Genomic DNA, 22,769 nt, shown 5'->3' on the forward strand with positions numbered 1-22,769 from the left:
GCGACTGACTGTCTAGGGGCTGCTTTAGAACAAGTACATTTCTCCATGTTTCACAAGTAATCATGAATATAAGATAACAAAAATATACAATAAAAATAATCTCTCTCTCTCTCTCTCTCTCTCTCTCTCTCTCTCTCTCTCTCTCTCTCTCTGTGTGTGTGTGTGTGTGTGTGTGTGTGTGTGTGTTTTTTATTCAGCTCATCATTTCAGTGGTAAATATATAATGCTGCTTGCTTTCTTATTCTTTTTTCAAAGTGCTGTTCGCAATATTAGTTACAAAAATCATGTAACACGGTAACTGAACTAACTAAAAACATTAATTTATTTATTTTTAAACAAAATGATTACAAAATTGAAAACATGATTTTCTACATAATTTAAGACATTAAAAGTACAAGACTGCTCGTAATAGATAATGTGCATTACAGTCGTCATTTCACGTAAGCTGCTTAGCCTTAAATTGACTTCAGAATGTTGTTTAACATTTATTTAATTCAAAATGCAAGACTAATTGGCTCTTCGTATTGAGTGCATCTGCTTCAGATCTCAAACTGTCACCACCATAGTGATGAGAAAGAAGGCTCAATGTTACACTGGATACAATACAGAACGCGAATGGTCAAAAGTAAAGTTCCAAACTTCACTGCCACTGGAGACACAGTTTCAAATAGCACTTGAGAGTCCTGGAGACATTTTTTAATCACCACAGTTACACTTTATACAGTAACCACCCACTGGTGGATGTTCACCGAATGGGGCAAATACTGGTGCGTAAGGACACTAGTCTGCAGTGCAATTCATCTGGCCTTCCATCGTTATCTTTGCCCATCAGCAGCTTCTTTCTGATATCGCATCAGCAGCTTCTTTCTGATGTCGTGCAAAAGACAAAAATACCTGCAGAAAACAAAACTCAATGTTAATTCTGCACAAATGTTGCACATTAATTACAGTAAAATACAGATTTGAAAGCCCGACACACAAGCCAGAAATTTGGTAGAAAGTACAATAACGAATTTTTTATGGTACACAATGAGATAAAACTCTCGTGCTCCTGACTGGAACTTCCTGAAAGAATATAAAAAATATGCAGGTGCCAGAACAGTGTGTGCATCAACTTACAATAAAAGAGATGCCAAAATTAGATCTACATCTGTACCTATACTCCACAAGCCACTTTACGGTATATGGCAGAGGGAAATTTATGTACCACTGTCACTTCTTCCAGTTGTGAGTAGTCTGTGGGAAGAACAATTGCCAGCAAGCCTCTGTGTGGGCTCGAACCTCTCAGATTTCATCTTCATGGTCATTTTGCAGTATATACATAGAAAAATGCAATATACTTGTCCACTCCTCTAGGAGTATACAATCTCGGAACTTCAATAGTAAACGACACCGTGATGCAAAACGCCCGCCTCTCTTGCAGTATCTTCCACTGGAGTCGTTTTATCGCCTCCACGACGCTTTTGTGCTTACTAAATGAACCTGTAAGAAAACATGCTGGTCTACTTTGGATCTTCTCTACCAATCCTGTCTGTTACACATCCCATACTAATCAGCAATATGCGAATATTGGTTGAACAGGGGTTTTTAAGCTACCTGTTTTGTTGACAGACTGTATTTCCTGAGGATTCTTCCACTGAATCTAAGTCTGGCATCCTGTGATTAGTTTTATGTGGTCGTTCCACTTTAAGTTACTCCATACGCATACTTCTAGGTAACTGCTTCTAGTGAGTTATGCAATCGTGTAATTGTTCTATAAAGGATCTGAAACTTTCTCGCCAGGACTTGAAGCAGGGAACTTTGCCTTTCGTGGGTAAGTGCTCTGTCAACTGAGCTACCCAAGCATAATTCACAACCTGTCCTCATACTTTTACTTCTGCCAGTACCTCATATCCTACCTTCCAAACTTCATAGAAGTTCTTCTGTGCGGCTTGTGGGACTAGCATGGGTGCTGTGGAGATATGGCTTTGCCTCAGCCAGGGGGATTGCTTTCAGAGTGAATCCTTACTCTCCAATGGAGTGTGCACTGGTATCAAGTTTCCCAGCAGATTAAAAGATAAGTCGCTGGTGGAAGTAAAGTTGTGAGGATGGCTTGAGATTACGATTGGGTAACTCGGTGGAGCACTTGCCCACAAAGTCCCGGTCTGGCACATAGGTTTAATCTGCTAGGAAGATTCATATCTACATCTACATGAATACTCCGCAATTCACACTTCAGTGCCTGGCAGAGGGATCATTGAACCACTTTCACAGTATTTCTCTACCGTTTCACTCTCTAACATTGGGTGGGAAGACTCAGTTGCTGAACAGTTCGAAGAAGACTTCAGTCTTTTAGAATTATCTTTGTAACAGAGAGCAATGTCCAGAGAACATTATATTTTTTTTGACAACTTTTGTTTCAGTTTTGCTTGGGAGTACTTATGTTTTAGATCTCACACAAAAAGGATGTGTAATTTTTAATTGTGCATCAACAATGTATGTAGTAATGCTATGTGTGTATAAAAATGCAGGCAAATATACATATTAAAAGTTATTATAGCTGCAAGAATATTTTTATTTATTACACCAATATTTGTTCACAACGTGACTTTTGCTTGCAATCATAAGAAGAGGCAGTAATTTCTTCCATACTGCAAGACATCTTAAAATATATATGTGCTAATCATCAAGATTTAGTGGATGGACTGTATGATCAGCAACCACAGAAGATTAAAGGTAAATTAATGATATCAGCATAACCTACCTAATAGTGACTTCTATTAAATATATATACGTGTAATAATTGAACAACTGACTTTTCGTCAAGCACCAAGTTTGCTGCAAAATCAGACATTCCAAAAATCTACATTGAGAGAGTAAGAGAAATTATCCTAGTTACATTATTCATTTTTGCGCCTTCAGTGTCTGTACGTTGACTATATTTTTCCTACGCTGTGAGGAAGACTTTTTATGGCACCAATTTTGTTTCAACAAGAATTCATGCTTTACTTCTGGTACTGCAAGTAGTAATTATCTCTCATTACATAAATTTCATGTCGATTCATACTCTTTGTTGGGCTACCTCCCGGCACGGTTATTCCAAAATTTGCACAATAGCTTGCATGATTACGTTTAGTAGCGCCTCTCTTGTCATAGTTAGCTTTCTTTCCTTTTTCCTCACCATTTCCCTAGTAGAAAATTTATTGATCAAAAGGGTTCAAAAATCATACCAAACTTCGAGTCATCAGTATAGTGTAAATTATTATGAAAATTTAAATCATTTGTGTCGTAATACTTTTCGATAAATTGACAGGAATTTATTGAAACATGATTTCATAGGAGGTTTCAGGTTTCAGGTGCAAGATTTATTTACATAAAAATTTCATTAATTTTTTGGTAATTGCTAGCATGATAAAATGGCTGACCAAAAATTATACATTGTTGATCGTAATACAGAAGGTGCAATCGGCCAAGATGCAGTGATTTGCACGAGTGCGCAGCTAGCAGAAAGCCGACATAGATCAGAAATAGATATCACAGATGTAACAAATAACAGCACAAATACACAGACAAACTATGATGATATCATGATGACTATCGATGATACCGTTTCACACATTTCCGTAAGCAATTTATCACTGCTGAACGAAACAGAGGAACGTGAAACAGCAGTGTATTCTGACAACATAGGACAGACACCGATTATCAGTAATCCAAATATTAATGTGTAAAGTACAGTTGATAGCAATGATAATAGTAACACAAATGCACTGTTACGGCATTTACTGACAACTATGAACACTAAATTCCATGATATGAACGTGAAATTCACTAGTTACACAACAGCTTAGTAACTTGAACACAAGATGTAACAATTTGTCACAAGGTTTTTCAGATTTCAAAACAGAACAAAAACAGGTGTTGCAAGATTTCCAAAACAGTCTCACACAAAAATTCAATGATCCAACAGAAACTCTACACACAGATATACCCGAAAATTTAAAAAAAAATGAAAAAGCAATTAAGACAGGAGGTTCTTTCTGATATTAAACAAAGTATTGATGTTTTGAATGAAAAGGTAGGTTCAATTAGTGACAATCAAGAACATGTAGAAAGTGAATTAAAGAAAAACATGGACACGAATAATAGTGTAAGAGCAAATCAAAACCAAATGTGTAATACTATAAAGAGAGAGACCACTAATGTCAACAAGCTACACAAGGACTATGAATGTTTACCATTGGTAATAGAGGCGCTAACAGTAAGAGTAGAAAGCTCAGAATTAGAGTGCCAAGAGAAAAAGAGCTCAGATAAGGAAAAATTTAGATAATATAACCAAAAGAGCAGATGCAGGTATCTTAGATCAAAGTAGTACATTAGCACAGAAGGTAATATCTGAACGCAAAGTATATGTAGACGTGGTAGAAGAGGCCATGTAGAACAGGGAAATTGAATCATCTAATGAAGTAGGTCAGGTTGCTAATATTCAACTACCTGTGCCCATGATGGATGGGTGTAATAGTTATCCACATCTTGTCACATGCCCAATTACCACCATATGGTGTTCCCCACACTTGTAACAACATACCAATGTCAGATAATGCCATATGTTTAACACTCATCTTCACTGATGAAGGGTTGCTGAGACATAAGAAGTTTCCCACGTATTCGACAGATGGGAAGTGGATGAATCTGGTAGTTTTTAGCAGTGCATTCTACAACTTATTTCCATGTAACTGAACAGAGGCTCAAAAGATAAGATTTATTGTTGGTTACACCCAAGGTGAGGTTCTTTTGTGGGCCAGTGAAATGGCATAATGTTGTCACAGTTACAAGGAATTTGAATGTGCTTTCTTAGATAAGTACTGGTCAGAAGCCATTCAAGAGAGATTAAGGCGTGAAGTCTGTAACCCGGCTCCATTTAACAGCAAGCATGGAAGCTTGCAGGATTATTTCGTAAAGTATTTAAATAAGACCAGATATTGGACCAATCCCATATCGCAAGTGGATGTATTGAAGATATTAAAGAGCTGACTTCTGTCACACATATGGGAAAAATTAGTAACCACACCAGTACATGACACTTTTGTCGGTTTTGGATTCCATTGACCTGATTTGTGAAGAGGCACCATGGCAACATAAAGCAGCTGATAAACAAACACCTCAACCTGTCTTTGGGAACCAACCTGTAAATAATAATGTTACTACACAACAGGCATGGCAATCATATCTGAAACAGTGCAAACAAAACGGGAATGGATATGGTAATAGAAATGTTCTGCTGGCGACTCCCACACAGCCCCCCTCCAATAGAGCGGAGCTCCGGGAATGTGGGGGTATTTATATTTCACCCGACGCCCAGCTCTTGTGTGTACTGAAGGCATTGGTTGAACTTCTTCAGCTTCCGTTGCTGGTAGTGATGGTACCACTTCCTCTTGTGGTGGTGAGATGGTGTCATCCTGGTCCAGTGGTGTGGAAGGTGGCACTTGGTACCTGACCTCTGTGTTCTGCAGAGTGAGGAGGCTGCAGCAGTGACTTGACAGCGTCCGTCCATAGCATCGCATGTGTACAGGAGCGTAGATCTTTGTGCACGAACATATTTACCGCTCCATGTCTCGAGACAGGAGATGGACGAAGTCTGGCCGTATGCTCACGTACCATTTGCAATGTAAATTGCAATTCAGTCTGTTGTGCCCCTTCTTTATCGGTGAAGAATTCTGCAGGCAGTCGTAAGGGTTCACCATAAACCAATTCTGCGGTGGATGCCCCTAAATCCATTTTCAATGCTGTGCGTAGGCCCAACAAAACTACTGGTAACGCTGACAACCAAGATTGTGCATCGCACATTAATGCAGGTTTTAATGTTCTATGCCAGCGTTCCACCGTCCCATTGCTTGCTGGGTGGTAAGCTGTGGTGCGATGATGTTGGAACCTGCAGAGGTTGGCCAATTCTGAGAACAACGTCGATTCATACTGAAGCCCCTGGTCTGTGGTGACATGTAAAGGGCAGCCGAAACGTGTGATCCAAGATGAAAGACATACGCGTGCCAATGTTTCTGCTGAACTATTCAATAACGGAATCGCCTCTGCCCATCTGGTGAAGCGGTCCATCACAGTGAGGAGATAATGGTATTCTTCTGACGGAAAAAGTGGTCCCATGATGTCCAGGTGCACATGTGTGAAACATTGTGTGGTAAGTGGGAAGTTTACTACCGCTTTGTGCACGTGTCATCCCACCTTGGCCCTCTGACAGTCCAGGCACCTTTTTGCCCAATTACGGCAGTCTCTATTTATACTGGGCCACACAGATCTGTCTGTCATTAGTTTGATGCTGGCATTTATTCCCGGATGAGCCAGTCCATGGATGCTATCAAATAATTGTTGTCACAATCTCTCAGGTACGAATGGTCTCGGTTTTCCTTGCGATATGTCACATCAAACTCGGAAGTGTTCACCCATAGGTTGTATTTGTTGCAAGCGTAACCTGGACGTACTATCACGAGAGAATTTAGCAAGTTGCTGGTCTATTTCCTGTGCTGCAGCTATTTACTTGTAGTCAATAGTCTGAGAGATTGTTTCCAATCTAGACAGGAAATCTGCCACGGCGTTCTCAGCTCCTTTTATGTGCTGCAGGTCTGTTGTAAATTGGGCGATAAACTTGAGTTGTCTAAATTGTCGTGGTGAGCAACCATCCTTCTTCTTACTGAAGGCGAAGGTAATTGGCTTGTGGTCTGTGAAAACAGTGAATGGTTCGCCTTCAACTTGCGGTCAGAAATGTCTGATGGCTTCATAAATTGCCAGTAGCTCCCTATCATAGGCACTCCATTTTACTTGTGATGATGTAAGCTTGCGGGGGAAGAAACCTAGGGGCTGCCAATTGTTTCCCACCTTCTGGTGTAGAGCTGCACCTATTGCCTGCCGGCTCGCATCCACAACAATCGCCAGTCGAGCTTGAGGAACCGGATGTGCCAACATTATTGCCTGACGTAGACAGGTTTTGATCTTGTCGAATGCCATCTGCATCTCTGATGTCCACTGTAAAGGTTGTTTGCCCACTGCATCCTTGCCGACTAGTGCTGATGTCAAAGGTGCTCGAATGGCCGCCACATTAGGCAGATGTTGTCTGTAGAAGTTAACTGCTCCAAGAAACCGGTGTAGTTGGCGATGGTTGATGGGGCGAGTCATCTCTTTGATAAGGTCAAGTTTGTCTTGCAGTGGGCTGATACTAGCTGTTGTCACTGAGTAGCCCAAGAATGGCACCTGATATCGTCGAAGTAAACACTTTGATTCATTGACCGAAATGCCATATGCCTCAATACATTGGTAAACAGTCCTTAGATGTAGTTCCTGCAATTATTCAGACAACGAAAAAACCAAGATGTCGTCAAGGTACGCGAAGTAATATGGTAAACCTTTGAGGACTTTGTCAATGAAACACTGCCAAGTTTGTGCTGCATTTTTTAACCCGAAAAGCATACGGAGGTATTCGAATAAACTGAATGGTGTTGTGACAGCCATCTTCGGTATATCAGCAGGTGCGGCCGGTATCTGGTGATATGTTTTTTTGCAATCAATGACACTAAAAATGGTCGCGCCTGCAAGTGCATGTGTAAAATCTCTGATATGGGGTATCAGATAACGATCGGGGATGGTACGACTACTTAGTGCCCTGTAATCTCCGCATGGTCTCCAAGTCCAATCTTTCTTCTTTACGAGGTGAAGTGGCGATGACCACAGACTGTCGGACCTACGGACGATTCCCGAGCGTAATAATTCTTCGAACTCTGCCTTCACTGCAGCAAAACAATCTGGAGCTAACCGGCGTGGGTGTTGAGACACTGGCTGACCGGGTGTGGTCCTGATGTGATGTACCGTATTGTGCTTTATTGTCTGCCCACCAGACATGGACTCACAGTTTGCTACTTTTCTGCAATCAGACGTGGAAATAGGGCTTTGTCCTAGGGTGCCTCTAATGCACTGTGTCTCGCATCGAATGCTCACTGAGCTAATAGATACCTCAAATGCATAATGAAACAAGAAATCTGCACCCAATATTGCGTCTGACACATTGGCAATTACGAAAGTCCATGGTAAACTTTCATGGAACCTGAGGTCTACCTCTATCTGACGTTTTCCATAAGTCGCTATCGACGTCTGGTTTGCTGCTGTGAGTTTCGACTGAGATGGAGGGAGCTTCACATCACAGTTTCTAACAGGCAACACACTAACGTCTGAACCTGAGTCAACTAGATAAGCATGGCCGGACTTAACGTCTGTAACAAACAGCCGATGGGACAGTGAAGGTAAAGAAGAAAGGTTATTCACCCGTAGCTGCCCCTCATCAATCTCACCTCGTAACAGTAGGCACTGGTGCTCGAACTCGCAACCGGCGGCGCCTAACGCTGTCGCCATTTGGGTGATTGCAGGGTGATGTGCAGCACGTCGCCTCGCTTCCGAATCGTCGATGGTACCAGCAGATACGCTCCTCAGACACAATGTCATCTTCCTTGCTCTTCTTGTTGTGCCTGTCTTGCCTCTGAGCAATGTCGATATCTGCTGCTTCAGTCCGTCAACTTGTTTTCGTAGGTCATCCAGTTGTTGAGAAATGTCCGGCTGTTGGCATTGTTGTATCGCTGCTGTTTCCTGTGAGTCTGTACTGTTGTGTCTGAACATCACCGTCGACATATGCGCTGCGTCTAACGAGGTGTAGACCTTGTCGGCTAATGAGATCGACGATGAGATATCTTGTGCGTCTGAGAGTGCCACAGCCATTCTAACTGCCTCTGGCAACTGCACACGCCATACATGTTGTAGTGTCATATCTGGCAACTCAGTGTCGTTGACTAAACATGCAGGTGCCGCCAAAATTCCGAAGGTGACTTATCTCCTCTCTTTTCACCGTGCAATACTTGCTGAATACGTTGTTCCATCGGCCGACGTAGTCGCTCAATGAGTAACTGCTTAAAACGCGTATACTTTTGCGTGGCGGGCGGCTGAAGTATTATATCTGTTGCTGTTTTACTGTCAAGCGCACTAACAGCGATCATAAATTTTGTCTCTTTGTTTACAATGCCATGATGCTGGAAAGTCAGATCAAGCATTGCAAGCCACAGTTCAGGTTTATCAGGTATGAACTGTGGTGGGCATAATTTCATCTTGCTACTGTTCTTTGTTGAAAGGCCGTTACTTGATGGTGCAGAAAAATTCAACACAGCATTTTCTTGTTCTTCAAAGTTGCGTCGTAATTCCTCAATGTTCTTTAACAAAACGTCGCGCCGATCTGTAACACTCTGTGTGCCGCGCGGACTCGCCGATCTCCTGGTAGACGAAATTGAACTGGGCTGCATTTGTTCGTCTACAATGAAATTCTTTATGCGGGGTCACCACTTTAGCCACGTACTACTTATTACAATCTTCAGAAAGACTCACGAAGTAGTTAGGATATAATATTTATTTTTTTATTGCAACAAAAAGCTCATATTAACATTGAATCAATAACAACAGAACTATTATATATAATCAAAGAATAAACAATCTGCCCCTTGTGCGCGCCGCCACAGAATAATACTATCCTTCACTGTGCGTATACGGATGTTCTGCCTGCAACTCCCACAGACAAAATAATAGTGTGAACTACAATTTCGCAACTACCAACACAAATTTGCAGAGCCAATGACACGAATTGGCGTAACACAGCACACAATGAGCAGTTCTCTGAAACTGTGTCAGTGGTGCAATACACTTACAAACAAATTTTGTGAGATATGATGAACAAGGTGACATGAAAGATGCTTTACACCAACATGAGGAGGAAGTTCAGGAAAACTTGTATGAAGAACAGGTACAGGCATTTATAAAGACAACAATATTTGACATGGAAGTACACTTAGTTCTAGACACAGGTGCAACGACTAACTTAATGTCAACCGAATTTTTTTCAAGAGTTAAAGAAAAGAGGTAAAATTCCCACATTCCCAGTGCACAACTGAAGAATACAGATAGCCACTGGAAACAAATTAAAAGTAGTGAAGTTACAAGCACTTATTCCATCAAAAATAAGACACTTTACTGTCAAATGTAATTTCCTCATCAGTGACAAATTAATAGTATATTGTTTGATTGGGATGGACATGTATAGGGCTTATAAGGGTTTATAAGATGCAAATGGCCATAGGAAGTGGTAAGTGCTACTTCATTGTAAACGAACAGGTATTATCTGTCAATTTAATAAAAACGTCAGACAAGAAGGTCAAGCAGAAGGAGTCTGATGTGACAGTTCAATTTGTATTTCCTACTGTATTATTTGGAAACACTCACTATAATGAACAAGTGCCAGAATCAGACGTAAACTAAGAAATAGCAGAGCAAAAGGAAGAACAGGAACTTACAGATCTGTTATTTATGCAAATATATTTCGAAAACACAGCATTGGAATTACCACAAGCACATGCACCATTTCCAAGAAATGAACAAATATTTATGGAGGAAACTATGGTGCAACACATGACGATTTTGCTTGAAATGGACGTGCACAAGTTAAAAGTATTCGACGAGGACACAACCATTAAAGTCCCAGTGCCAGGCTGTCAACTACTTGCCACGCATGGGCACAATAATGAAGGAGACTTGATTAAATCAAGCATTCTTAAATACGCACATTATTCAATATTTGTACCCCTTTTTTATAATGTATATATGTGTTAGTTAATAAGGTAAAGCTGACATCTCCACTTAACATGACATAAGTCTATCTAAAAGACCGAGAAATGAATTGCTTTGACTCCCCACACATTGGTAATAGCTAGCAATCAATTAATCATATGATACTGCCTAACACTTTACACCACCATACAATGTCAGTGTAAAGTGAGGGGCAATTGTGTAATACCTAAACAACTAGCTCCCAATATCATATCTTTTTTTTTCCTTTTCTCTCATTATTAATTTATAAGAATGTTTTCTTTTCCTCATTAGTAATAATAAATTCGTACATTGTGCAAAGATGGCAAAAATAGGCTTTTAGAATTATAAAGATAACTCTAAAAGACTATCTTTCCTGTCTTCTGTGGGAATGTACAAATTTATTATTAATAGAAGAGCAATGTCTGGATAATATTCAATTTTTTTAACAACTTTTGTTTCAGTTTCACTTGAGAGTACTCATGCTTTAGATCTTACACAAAAAGGACATGTAATTTTTACCTGTGTGTCAAAAAAAATTTGTGCAGTAAATGCTATATGTGTATAAAAGTGCAAGAAAATATACGAGGGCAGTTCAATAAGTAATGCAACACATTTTTTTTCTTGGCCAATTTTGGTTGAAAAAACCGGAAATTTCTTGTGGAATATTTTCAAACATTCCCACTTCGTCTCGTATAGTTTCATTGACTTCTGACGGGTGGCAGCGCTGTACGGAGCTGTTAAAATGGCGTCTGTAACGAATGTGCGTTGCAAACAACGGGCAGTGATCGAGTTTCTTTTGGCGGAAAACCAGGGCATCTCAGATATTCATAGGCGCTTGCAGAATGTCTATGGTGATCTGGCAGTGGACAAAAGCATGGTGAGTCGTTGGGCAAAGCGTGTGTCATCATCGCCGCAAGGTCAAGCAAGACTGTCTGTTCTCCCGCGTGCGGGCCGGCCGTGCGCAGCTGTGACTCCTGCAATGGCGGAGCGTGCGAACACACTCGTTTGAGATGATCGACGGATCACCATCAAACAACTCAGTGCTCAACTTGACATCTCTGTTGGTAGTGCTGTCACAATTGTTCACCAGTTGAGATATTCAAAGGTTTGTTCCCGCTGGGTCCCTCGTTGTCTAACCGAACACCATAAAGAGCAAAGAAGAACCATCTGTGCGGAATTGCTTGCTCGTCATGTGGCTGAGGGTGACAATTTCTTGTCAAAGATTGTTACAGGCGATGAAACATGGGTTCATCACTTCGAACCTGAAACAAAACAGCAATCAATGGAGTGGCGCCACACCCACTCCCCTACCAAGAAAAAGTTTAAAGCCATACCCTCAGCCGGCAAAGTCATGGTTACAGTCTTCTGGGACGCTGAAGGGGTTATTCTGTTCGATGTCCTTCCCCATGGTCAAACGATCAACTCTGAAGTGTATTGTGCTACTCTTCAGAAATTGAAGAAACGACTTCAGCGTGTTCGTAGGCACAAAAATCTGAACGAACTTCTCCTTCTTCATGACAACGCAAGACCTCACACAAGTCTTTGCACCTGAGAGGAGCTCACAAAACTTCAGTGGACTGTTCTTCCTCATGCACCCTACAGCCCTGATCTCGCACCGTCAGATTTCCATATGTGGGAGGCACTACGCGGATGATGAAGAAGTTATTGATGCAGTACGACGTTGGCTCCGACATCGACCAGTGGAATGGTACCGTGCAGGCATACAGGCCCTCAATTCAAGGTGGCGTAAGGCCATAGCATTGAATGGAGATTACGTTGAAAAATAGTGTTGTGTAGCTAAAAGATTGGGGAATAACCTGGTGTATTTCAATGCTGAATAAAACAACCCCTGTTTCAGAAAAAAAATGTGTTGCATTACTCATTGAACTGCCCTCGTACATATTAAAAGTTATTATACCTGCAAGAATATTTTTATTTATTATGCCAATATTTGTTCACAAGCATGAGTTTTGCCTGCAATCATAAGAAGAGGCAGTAATTTCTTCCATGTCATGTTGCAGACTGCAAGACATTTTAAAATATGTATGTGCTAATCATCAAGATTTAGTGGGTGAACTGTGTGATCACAAACCACAGAAGATTAAAGGTAAACTAATGATATCAGCATAACCTAGAAATGACTTCTATTTAACATATATATGTGTAACAATCGAACAATTGACGTTTTGTTAAGCACCAAGTTTGCTGCAAAAACAGACATTCTAAAAATCTACATCGATAGAGTAAGAGAAATCCTAGATAAATTATTCATTTTTGCGCCTTCAGTATTTGTACTTTGCATTGTATTTTTCTTATGCAGCGAGGAAGACTGTTCATGGCACCAATTTGGTTTCAACAAGAATTCATGCTTTAATTCCAGTACTGCATGTAGTAATTATCTCTCATTATGTAAATTTCATGCTGATTCATACTCTTTGTGTTAGCTGTTGGGCTGCCTCTCAGCACAGTTATTGCAAAATTACCCAACAGACTAACACATCCTCCAGTCCACAAAGTATACCAATTAGATTCCTTTCAGAGACTGCTGATATAATACACTGAAGAACCAAAGAAACTGGTACACCTGGCTAATATCATGTTGGGCCCCCACGAGCACGCAAAACTGCTGCAACATGACCTAGCATGGACTCGACTAAAGTCTGAAGCAGTGCTAGAAAGAATTGACACCATGAATCCAGCTCGGCTGTCCATAAATCTGTAAGATCACGAGGGGGTGGAGATATCTTCTGAACAGTACGTTGCAAATCATCCCATATATGCTCAATAATGCTCATGTTTGGGGAGTTTGGTGGCCATCAGAAGTCTTTAAACTCAGAAGAGCGTTCTTGGAGCCACTCTGTAGCAATTCTGGACATGTTGGGTGTAGCATTGTCCTGCTGTAATTGAGTCTGTCAGAATGCACAATGGACATGACTAGATACAGTTGATCAGACAGAATGCTTACATGCATGTCACCTGTCAGAGTCGTATCTAGATGTACCAGGGGTCCCATGTCACTTCAACTGCACATGCCCCATACTAATTACAGAGTCTCCACCAGCTTTAACAGTCCCCTGGTCTTGGTGGTGACTTAGTACCTATGTACCGTATTTTTAAAATGTGATTATGCCTATTCAGGCTGTTTTAGTTTCATTTCTAGACCATGTCCTCGTAAACATATTATAGAATCAGGTTTATCTTCTGAAGAAGACTAAATTACTTGGGCTGAAACCTAGGTAAAGTTTGGTTTCATTACCGCAACCGAGGCTGATATTTTCTTATATATTCCTGATATTTATGGTACACTCGTGAAATGGTCATATAGGAAACCCATACTTCATCACTACTTCAGAGATGTTGTGTCCCATCACTCGTGTGCAGACTATAACACTACATTCAGACTCACTTAAATCCTGATTACCTGCCACTTTAACAGCAGTAACTGATCTAACAACTTCACCAGACACTTGCTGTCCTATATAGGTGTTGCTGATTCGAGCACCATATTCTGCCTGTTTGCACATATCTGCATTTGAATACGCATGTCCATACCAGTTTCTTTGCCACTTCAATGTAGCTCTGTACTTAACAATCACACACAACAGTTCGCTCAACAAAAGATGCATATCTAAAGACTGGAAAGTTGCTCAGTTCACACCAGTACTCAAGAAAGGAAGTGGGTGTAATTAATTGAATTATAGACCTGCAGCACAGATGTCAACTTGCAGTAGTGTTTTGGAACATATACTGTTTCTGATCATCATAAATTACTCAAGGAAAATAATCTGTTGACACACAGTCGTCACAGATTCAGAAAATAATGCTCGTGTGAAACACAACTAGCTCTTTGTTCTCATGAAGTAACAGATGCTATATACAGGGGATCACATATTGATTCCATATTTCTATATTTCCAAAAATCTTTCGATACCATTTATCACAAGTGGCATATGATCAAACTGCATGCTGTTCCTAATCTATATAAACAACTTAGGAGGCAATCTGAGCAATTGTCTTGCATTATGATGCTGTCATTTACCATTTAGTAAAGTCATCATAAGATCGAAACCAATTGCAAAATTATTTAAACAAGTTATCTGTGTGGCACAAAAAGTGGCAATTGACCCTAAATAATAAAAAGTGTGAGGTCATCCACGTGAGTACTAAAAGGAATGTATTAAATTTTGGTTAGATCATAAATCACAAAAATTTAAAGGCTGTCAATTCAACTAAATACCTATGAATTACAGTTACAAATAACTTAGACTGGAAAGATCACATAGATAATGTTGTGGGGAAGGCAAACCAATGACTATGTTTTATTGGCAGAACAGAAGTTGAAACACATTTACTTAAGAGACTGCTTACACTATTCTCATCTGTTTTCTGCTAGTGCTGCACTGCAGAAGGAATTCTTATCAGTCTGGATTGATGGAGGACACTGAAAAACGTCAAAGGAGGGCAGCTTGATTTGCATTATCGCAAAATAGGTGAGTGAGTGTCTCAGATATGATATGAGACTTGGGGTGACAATCACTAAAACAAAGGCACTTTTCATGTTGGCAGCAGTTCTTGATTTGAGTTTTGGAATACTTACTTTGTGTTCTCTGGTGAAAGAGTTTAGTAAAACTGTATTTAGAAACTGCACTTTAGTGGCACTATCATTGGGAACATCAACTTCGCTATCGTGCATTGAAGATATTGATTATGTTTTGCCACTGATGCACTTCAAATACAACCAAAATCTCTTTGGATTTTGTACCAGATTTTGAGATAGAGGTTTGTTGTGGGAACTATTGAAATCATCTCACCTTGGAGTTCACACTAAATTTCAAGCTTCTGTGGAACTTTGCCAGCCTTGGGGATTTTAAATTCTTTTAAATTTGGCATGCTTTTTTTGTTGCTTCTGGAGCAGTTGGGTCAGCTGCTTTGTGTACCATGGCGAGTCAGTTCTATTTATTATTAATTTATTTGGTATAAATCTCTCCATTCCTGTTGATATTACTACTCTGAATTCAAACCACATCTGGTCTATACTTTTATAGTGAGTTTGGAAGTAATGGAGGTAGTCTCTTAGAAAGCTGTGAAGTGAATTTTATCTGCTTTTTAAAAAGATACATTTTGCATATATTTTTGATAGGTTTCAAGTGTTACAGTATTCAGTCTCACTTCAACGACATTGTGGTCACTAATTCCTGTATCCATCATAATGCTCCCTGTTTGCTTGGTGATATGTGTTGCCACAAGATCGAGTATGTCTTTGCAACCATTTACACCTTTAGTGGGCTCCTGAATAAGTTGTTAAAAATAATTTTCTGAGATAGCATTCAGTACGACTTCAGACAATGTTTTATGCCAACTACCAACTATAATTGTATGAATGGGTACCTATTTGAAATGAGACTCAAAGTCTTCTTTGAACTGTTCAGCAACTGAATCATCTGAGTTGGTGAAGGGTGGGGGGCTAAGTATAGGGAACCAACTATTAATTTATTCCAGTTTTCAAGTACAACCTGTAGCCATACTATCTCACAGCAAGTAAGTACTTCAATTTTGCAACATGATGGACTATTTCTAACAGGAACAGACATTGTGGTCACTAATCCCTGTCTCTGTCATAATGATCCCTATTTGCTTGGTGATATTTGTTGCTACGAGGTCAAGTATGTCTTTGCAGTCATTTACATTGACTGTGTATTTAATGTAGCCTTTCTGAACACTTTCTGGTCCTTCGCAAAAATTTTGGTTGATTTTATAGCTGGCTTTAGCCAGATTTCAGTACTTATAACAATGAGCTTCAGTGCTTTCTATTTCATAAATGCCTGCAGCTCTGGTTCTTTACCAACACAACCATGACAATGTACAATTATAACGCCTGTGGTTTCTATGTCGAACCTTGTCCTGTGTTTGACCTGCATCTTCTGAGAGTGAAATCAGTTTTGTTCTTTCCCAAGACTTTCTAACTACTGCAGATTTCTATTCATTCGTTCTTTTCAATGTACAACTAACAGGGCAAAAACTGCTTATTAAAGTCAAGAACAAGATGTAAATTTACATGGTGATGTAAACTACAGGAATTCTGGTGTTGTTACGACGAGACTCTCATATGCCCAGATGAATAAAAGAGAAATAATTGCGACACATAAAGCTCATCTACAATGCAGGGAAAAAGAGTACAATGTGTCATGGGGTGTTACTGTTCATCGATGAGCATCTTTTTGGTAGTCTGTAGTAAAGTCATTGAAGCTCCACAGCAGTGAACAGATGTGTCATTCAGAATGCCTGTTGATATCATTCAAATAAGCTTGTCTTTAGTACTTTCTAAAAGTAAAAGTGTTTTCATGCAGAGACATATTTCTCAGAGAACATTGCAACATGTATAACATGAGTTAATATGAAAAACGTTAGTGAACTACTGTTGAACATTAAGCAATCAGTGACTTAACTTGCAGGCTTCATGGATATATCGATGTCATTTTGGTGCGTACTGTGATGACAGTTAACATGGGATTTACAACCTTTGATCCTAAAGGTTCCTTAAATGACCAACAAATGCAGCAGCTATTCCAGCTGTTACAGCCTTACTTAACATGGTGAGTTTGTTGCCGGCTAAGCCATATGTATCATTGTATTCTGTTTATGGTGTTGACAAGCTACATTGTCTGCAACACTTTATGCCATTTATATGAATGTGATGAAATGCACATCTTCACACATTGTGTGGTAAAAATGAGGTATCTTACCAGATCAAGGTAAACAAAATATTTAAAACACGAGCGTAAGAGGGTAAAAAACACACATGTGCAAAAATTTGCTTGATTAGGTGCTTAATTTTAGATGTTACATGTGGACATAACAAAACCAGATTTGATTACCACCTAAGGCTTTCGAAAAACTGTGTATCTCAGAGAGGAATGCCTGGCATCTAAGGGCTGGATACTTGCAGCGATGAGTTTCAGAGGCACATCATGTGCCACAAACATGTAGTTAACTGCTGCAGGAAACAGAATAATAGCTGGAAAAATTCTGGGCACAAATTTTTGACATGTTTCAGCAATGAGAGAAACTAAAATTTGATGAGAACTCGATCCATAGACTTTACGTAATTACTGAATGTAGGCATTCCACTTATGGCTGTTGAAAATATTTACTGCAATTGAACTTTTGACATTTTCAGCATAATGAAAGCAAAATTTATCTCCATATGAAGTTATCTGGCATTAAAGTAAAGTAAGAGATAATTAAAATTGAATATGTACATAGCACTTACATGTTATGTTGAAATTCACTACAGAACATTAAGTCATGACATGCTAAAACATAAGTTTCCAGCAGTCTGAATATATTTATGCTACCACAGACCATACGAGCACTCCTATCAGCAACAGTTAGTGACAAACATAAATACATGTACAGATAACCGCAATTGGCTCATTGTGTGGTAAAAATGAGGTATCTTACCAGATCAAGGTAAACAAAATATTTAAAACACGAGTGTAAGAGGGTAAAAAACACACATGTGCAAAAATTTGCTGTATTAATGTGAACACACCTAAAGAGATTTAAAAATAGCAACAAGTACAGCATGGCCAAGAACATCTGCCAGCTCAGAGAGCTTTCAAAATATTATTTAGTCTCCCACTGTGAAAGATGGCATGACTAAGAAAATAACTGCCAACACTAAAGTTGCCTTAAACATAGCCCAGTTATCATTCTAGGAACACAACAGAATTATAATTTATATCATGAAGATATATTGGAACGGAGAGAGAGAGAGAGAGAGAGAGAGAGAGAGAGAGAGAGAGAGAGAGAGAGTTGCACTGGCAAACAAAACCAGACAGCTCACAAAATCAACAAGAAATTAGCTGAGAACAAAGTAACAGCCCTTAAGGCCTAAAAGGGAAATAGTCTAGTGATCATCAGTTGAGACGACAACTTTAACAAAATACATGATTTTGTTCCTACCAATGATATCATAAAGTTAAATAAAGAGCCAGCTAACTGACTTAATGCCTCAATCAGAAAAGCTGTAAAAAGTGCAATTTCATTTTTTCAGAGAGAGAAATAAAAGAAGTCTTAGTTATGAAACCATGCACCCCAACCTTATCTACAAAAATGGTATCCTGATTTTTTTCACGACCAGCTGCTTGCAGGCATTTTTGAGAATCATCTTGGAAGTTAGTTTTTCAAGAAATTCCCTGTTACTGTTAAGAAAGCTGAATATTATATGAGAAATGGAGATGATGTGTTAGGGCCAAGTAGAGGCTCATTCATTGATATTCATATTGTGTTCGCAGCTTAATAGCATACATACTAACATTACCTGTGCTATACAGTCAGAAAAACAAAATGCACCTAGTTTCCTGGATGTGACTGAAAAATGATGATAATGCTCATAGATTTAGCACTGATAGTATGGTTGTCTGTACTGCTAACATCATCCACAATAATTCTTGTCACCCACAGGCCCCACAAAGAATTTTTTTTTTTCTTTGGATGGTTCACAGACTAGTCAGTACTCCGCTCCAGCAGAATGAAACTGATAAGGAATTTGGCATCTTTAGGCACGATACAGTGAATAATGGGCTTACATTGCGAATGGTAGATAAAATGTTTGCTACAAAATTACAAGGTACAGTATATATACCAAACAAAACATGTAATGTCAATTATGTGAAAAGGGTAGTTGCTATCCAGTGTACAGTGGAGACTCTGAGTCACAAGTAGGCACAACAAAAAGATTGTCAGAAAGTAAGCTTTCAGCCAACAAGGCCTTCATTGGAAATAGACAACATAACATATACTCTCTCACAAATGCAACTCACACACACATGACCAGTCTCTGGCTACTGAGGGCAGACTCTGCGTGCGTGTGCGTGTGTGTGTGTGTGTATGTGTGTGTGTGTGTGTGTGTTTTGTCTATTTCTGATGAAGGCCTTGTTGGCTGAAAGCTTACTTTCTGACAGTCTTTTTTTTGTGCATCTCTGCAATTCAGTGTCCCCGCTATATGATGAGTAGCAACAACCCTTTTCACAACTGACATTATTCCATCCTGGATACTCCATTGTTTGATTAAACCAAATACATATTGGTTAATAAAACCTAGTAGAGGTGGAGCTTTGGATGTCAGAGAGCTGCATCCTGTAGGTGTTGCTGATATAGCTGGATTGTTGGTGTCTCAGTTCGGTGAAGCTGTGGGGGTGTCGTCCACTGAGAATTGCTCAAACAGTGGTGTTTGAGTTGGGGGAGCTGCAGCTGCCGCCTGAAGGCTCTTCATCTGTGACATATGCAGGCTTTACTTAACTCTATGAAGACTGTTGTGGCTTTGCCGTTCTGAAGTATTACAAAGATGTGCAAACTGCACAGGAATATCCAGATGGATCCAGCATAAGGGGGAAACAGCAGTGGCTTAGTAGCATCAACATGTAACTAAACATGCTAACAGCTCTGGAGATCGTTGTGAAAAAAATATTTGCTTGATGTCATGATAAGCTGGTGCTGCTGAAAGGAGTCACTACATTGTGCTGTGGTGTTAGTGCAAACTCCTGCAGTATGTGGGCAGAGGGTGCCGTCACTTCTTGGTGCTCTATGAGGTCTGTGGTAACGTGAATTTGTTGTCTGTAGACTTACTGACTGAGGGCCACATCAATATCTTACCACTGTGGTTAAACTCAGTAATACAACAGAAAATGTGTCCTCCAGTAACTTTTGTGGCACATTAACGTTGCTTTGCATTTTTACCGCTGTCCTTAAACCCAGTAATATGAGAGGCAATGCGTCCATCCAGGAACTTTCGTGGCACTTGGGCGCAGCTTTGCGAGTTCTATGCAGACATTCTATGGTACTGTGATTCGCAGGATAGTTCTGATTCTGAAGTGGTAGATCCCACATAGTTGCAAGAGCTTGGTAAAAAGTGAACACCAACTGCGACATGGTCGCATATACAAACAGAGATCCAATACTGTCAAATGTTTTTTATTTCAGTATTTGATCACAATATGAATTCTTTAGACGATGACCGGTTTCAGTCCGTAATGACCGTCCCCAGATCTTTTTTACACCTGTCCTAAAGTGATAAGGCCATAATGGCATCGTCATCACTTTGGGACATGGTGTAAAAGAGATCTAAAGATGGTCATTACGGACTGAAACCAGTCATCATCTAAAGAATTCATATTGTGATCAAAGACTGGAAAAAAAAAAAAAAAAAAAAAAAAAAAAAAAAAAAAAAAAAAAAAAAAAAAAAAAAAAAAAAAAAAATTTGTCACTGTGGATGGAACTCAAAATCTGGCGATCCATGTCTCTGCTGAAATACTGGTAACAGGTGTGGCTTCCAACAAGTGGGTAGGGCAGTCTATTTTTGTTAACAGGTTTTTGTATTCATAAGTGGTCCTACTAAGTCCAGGTGCACATCCATAGATCTTGTTTCACCGTAACTACCTTTTGCCAGCTGCTGCTATTGTTCATTGGCTCCCAACAATGTCAAGTGTTGAATTATAGTGCAGGGGGAAGCACGAATGCCAGGATGGGACAGACAATGAGCAGCTCAGAATTTATTTTTGCAGCTCTCCATGACAATGCATGGGCGTTGTTGACAATGGCCGGCCGCGGTGGTCTAGCGGTTCTAGGCGCTCAGTCCGGAACCGCGCGACTGCTACGGTCGCAGGTTCGAATCCTGCCTCGGGCATGGATGTGTGTGATGTTCTTAGGGTAGTTAGGTTTAAGTAGTTCTAAGTTCTAGGGGACTGATGACCACAGATGTTAAGTCCCATAGTGCTCAGAGCCATTTGAACCATTTGAACCATTTTGTTGACAATGGTGGTTTCGCATCGTAATGTGATATGCAATGGTGAAAGAAGATTTCTTTTGATTTTTAATTGGTCTATTATTGTGTAATAGCAACTGTAACTCTGGATCCGTGCACAGGACATTTGTGATTTCTTGTCATGACACTACACTGGCTGATTTGCATGAGAGTGAGAGACAATCTGTGAGAATATTTCTGAAGCAGCTTATACAGCAGATATCCATGGTAAATTATCCTGTATATTCTAAGTGTCTTATACAATGAGGCAAGTGTTACTGATTAATCTTCAGGAAGACAGAAATGAGTCAATAATGATCAACAAAGACGGTGAAAATCGTTGCTTCAAGTTTGCTGCGGAAGTATTTTAGTGCTTCTTACAATGTGACAGGCTCCCAGTCTGTTGCTGACCAACAGGTTTCAGCCAGTGCGAGTTTGTGAGGAAAAAATGCTAATGGCTGCGAATTTCCCATCATTATTGTGTCCATGTCACCATGGATTTACCAGTGATGTTTTTAGCTGCTAGAACGGCATTGAGACAGGCTTAGGTTTTTGCTACTCTTAGTATGTGTCATCAATAAAAGTTTAATATGCTCAATAAACATCTTAAATCCTGGTGAACTGCCTGCACACAGTCAGGGAGGTGTTTGATACCCTCTGCTGACATTATGCATCCTACAAAATTAATAGATGGCTTCCCTATTGTGCACTTGTTTGCATTTAGGACGACCCCATATTCCTGAAGTCATTGAGATAACACCTGCATGTGCTCTTGTTCGCTATGAGAAAAAGAAGGATGTCACCTGTATGTAAAACAAAAATTTAGATCTCTCGAAACTTCATCTGTAAAGTACTATCACATCTAGGCTGCAATGTGTAAACCATATGACAACACTGAAACTCAAACAATCTGAAAGAGATATTAACAGCCGTCTTGGGAACATCTCTGGAATTTGCATATAGGCCTTGGCACACTCACTGACACTGAGAATTAGGGTAGTAATCTCTGTACTGTGTGTTGCCCATCTTCCATTTTTAAGCTCTAAGGTTTTCAAACCTTGTCCAGTGCAGTCCCTGACAATCCGTTTTTCCTTCTCATCCCATACGAAAAGTCTTCCATGACCCAGGGTTCTGGGCAAGTTTTCTGAACACTTTCTATTTCCTGAACCATGCTAGTCCTTTTCCTTTGTTCTTTTCTTTCCTCCTCAACTCTTCTGCTGGAAGAAAGAGCCATTGGCTCCATAAGCATGCAAATTTCTTTACGCCAGTAAGTGTGATCTCCTGTCATGTTTGGTGAGTAGAT

At 39.9% G+C, this 22,769-nt stretch overlaps 1 protein-coding gene across 1 annotated transcript in view; it reads right to left on the bottom strand.

The window, feature by feature from the left end:
• Positions 1 to 383: 383 nt before the first annotated feature.
• The window catches only part of LOC126455728 (phospholipid-transporting ATPase ABCA3), a 526,358-nt gene continuing 503,972 nt past the window's right edge, over positions 384 to 22,769 (bottom strand). The window contains exon 27 of the mRNA XM_050091496.1: positions 384 to 894. Coding sequence (XP_049947453.1) covers positions 829 to 894 — 66 coding nt within the window. The 3' untranslated portion in view covers positions 384 to 828. The remainder of the gene's footprint in view (positions 895 to 22,769) is intronic.

The sequence above is a fragment of the Schistocerca serialis genome, chromosome 2, assembly GCF_023864345.2.
Source record: "Schistocerca serialis cubense isolate TAMUIC-IGC-003099 chromosome 2, iqSchSeri2.2, whole genome shotgun sequence".
NCBI lineage: Eukaryota > Metazoa > Arthropoda > Insecta > Orthoptera > Acrididae > Schistocerca > Schistocerca serialis.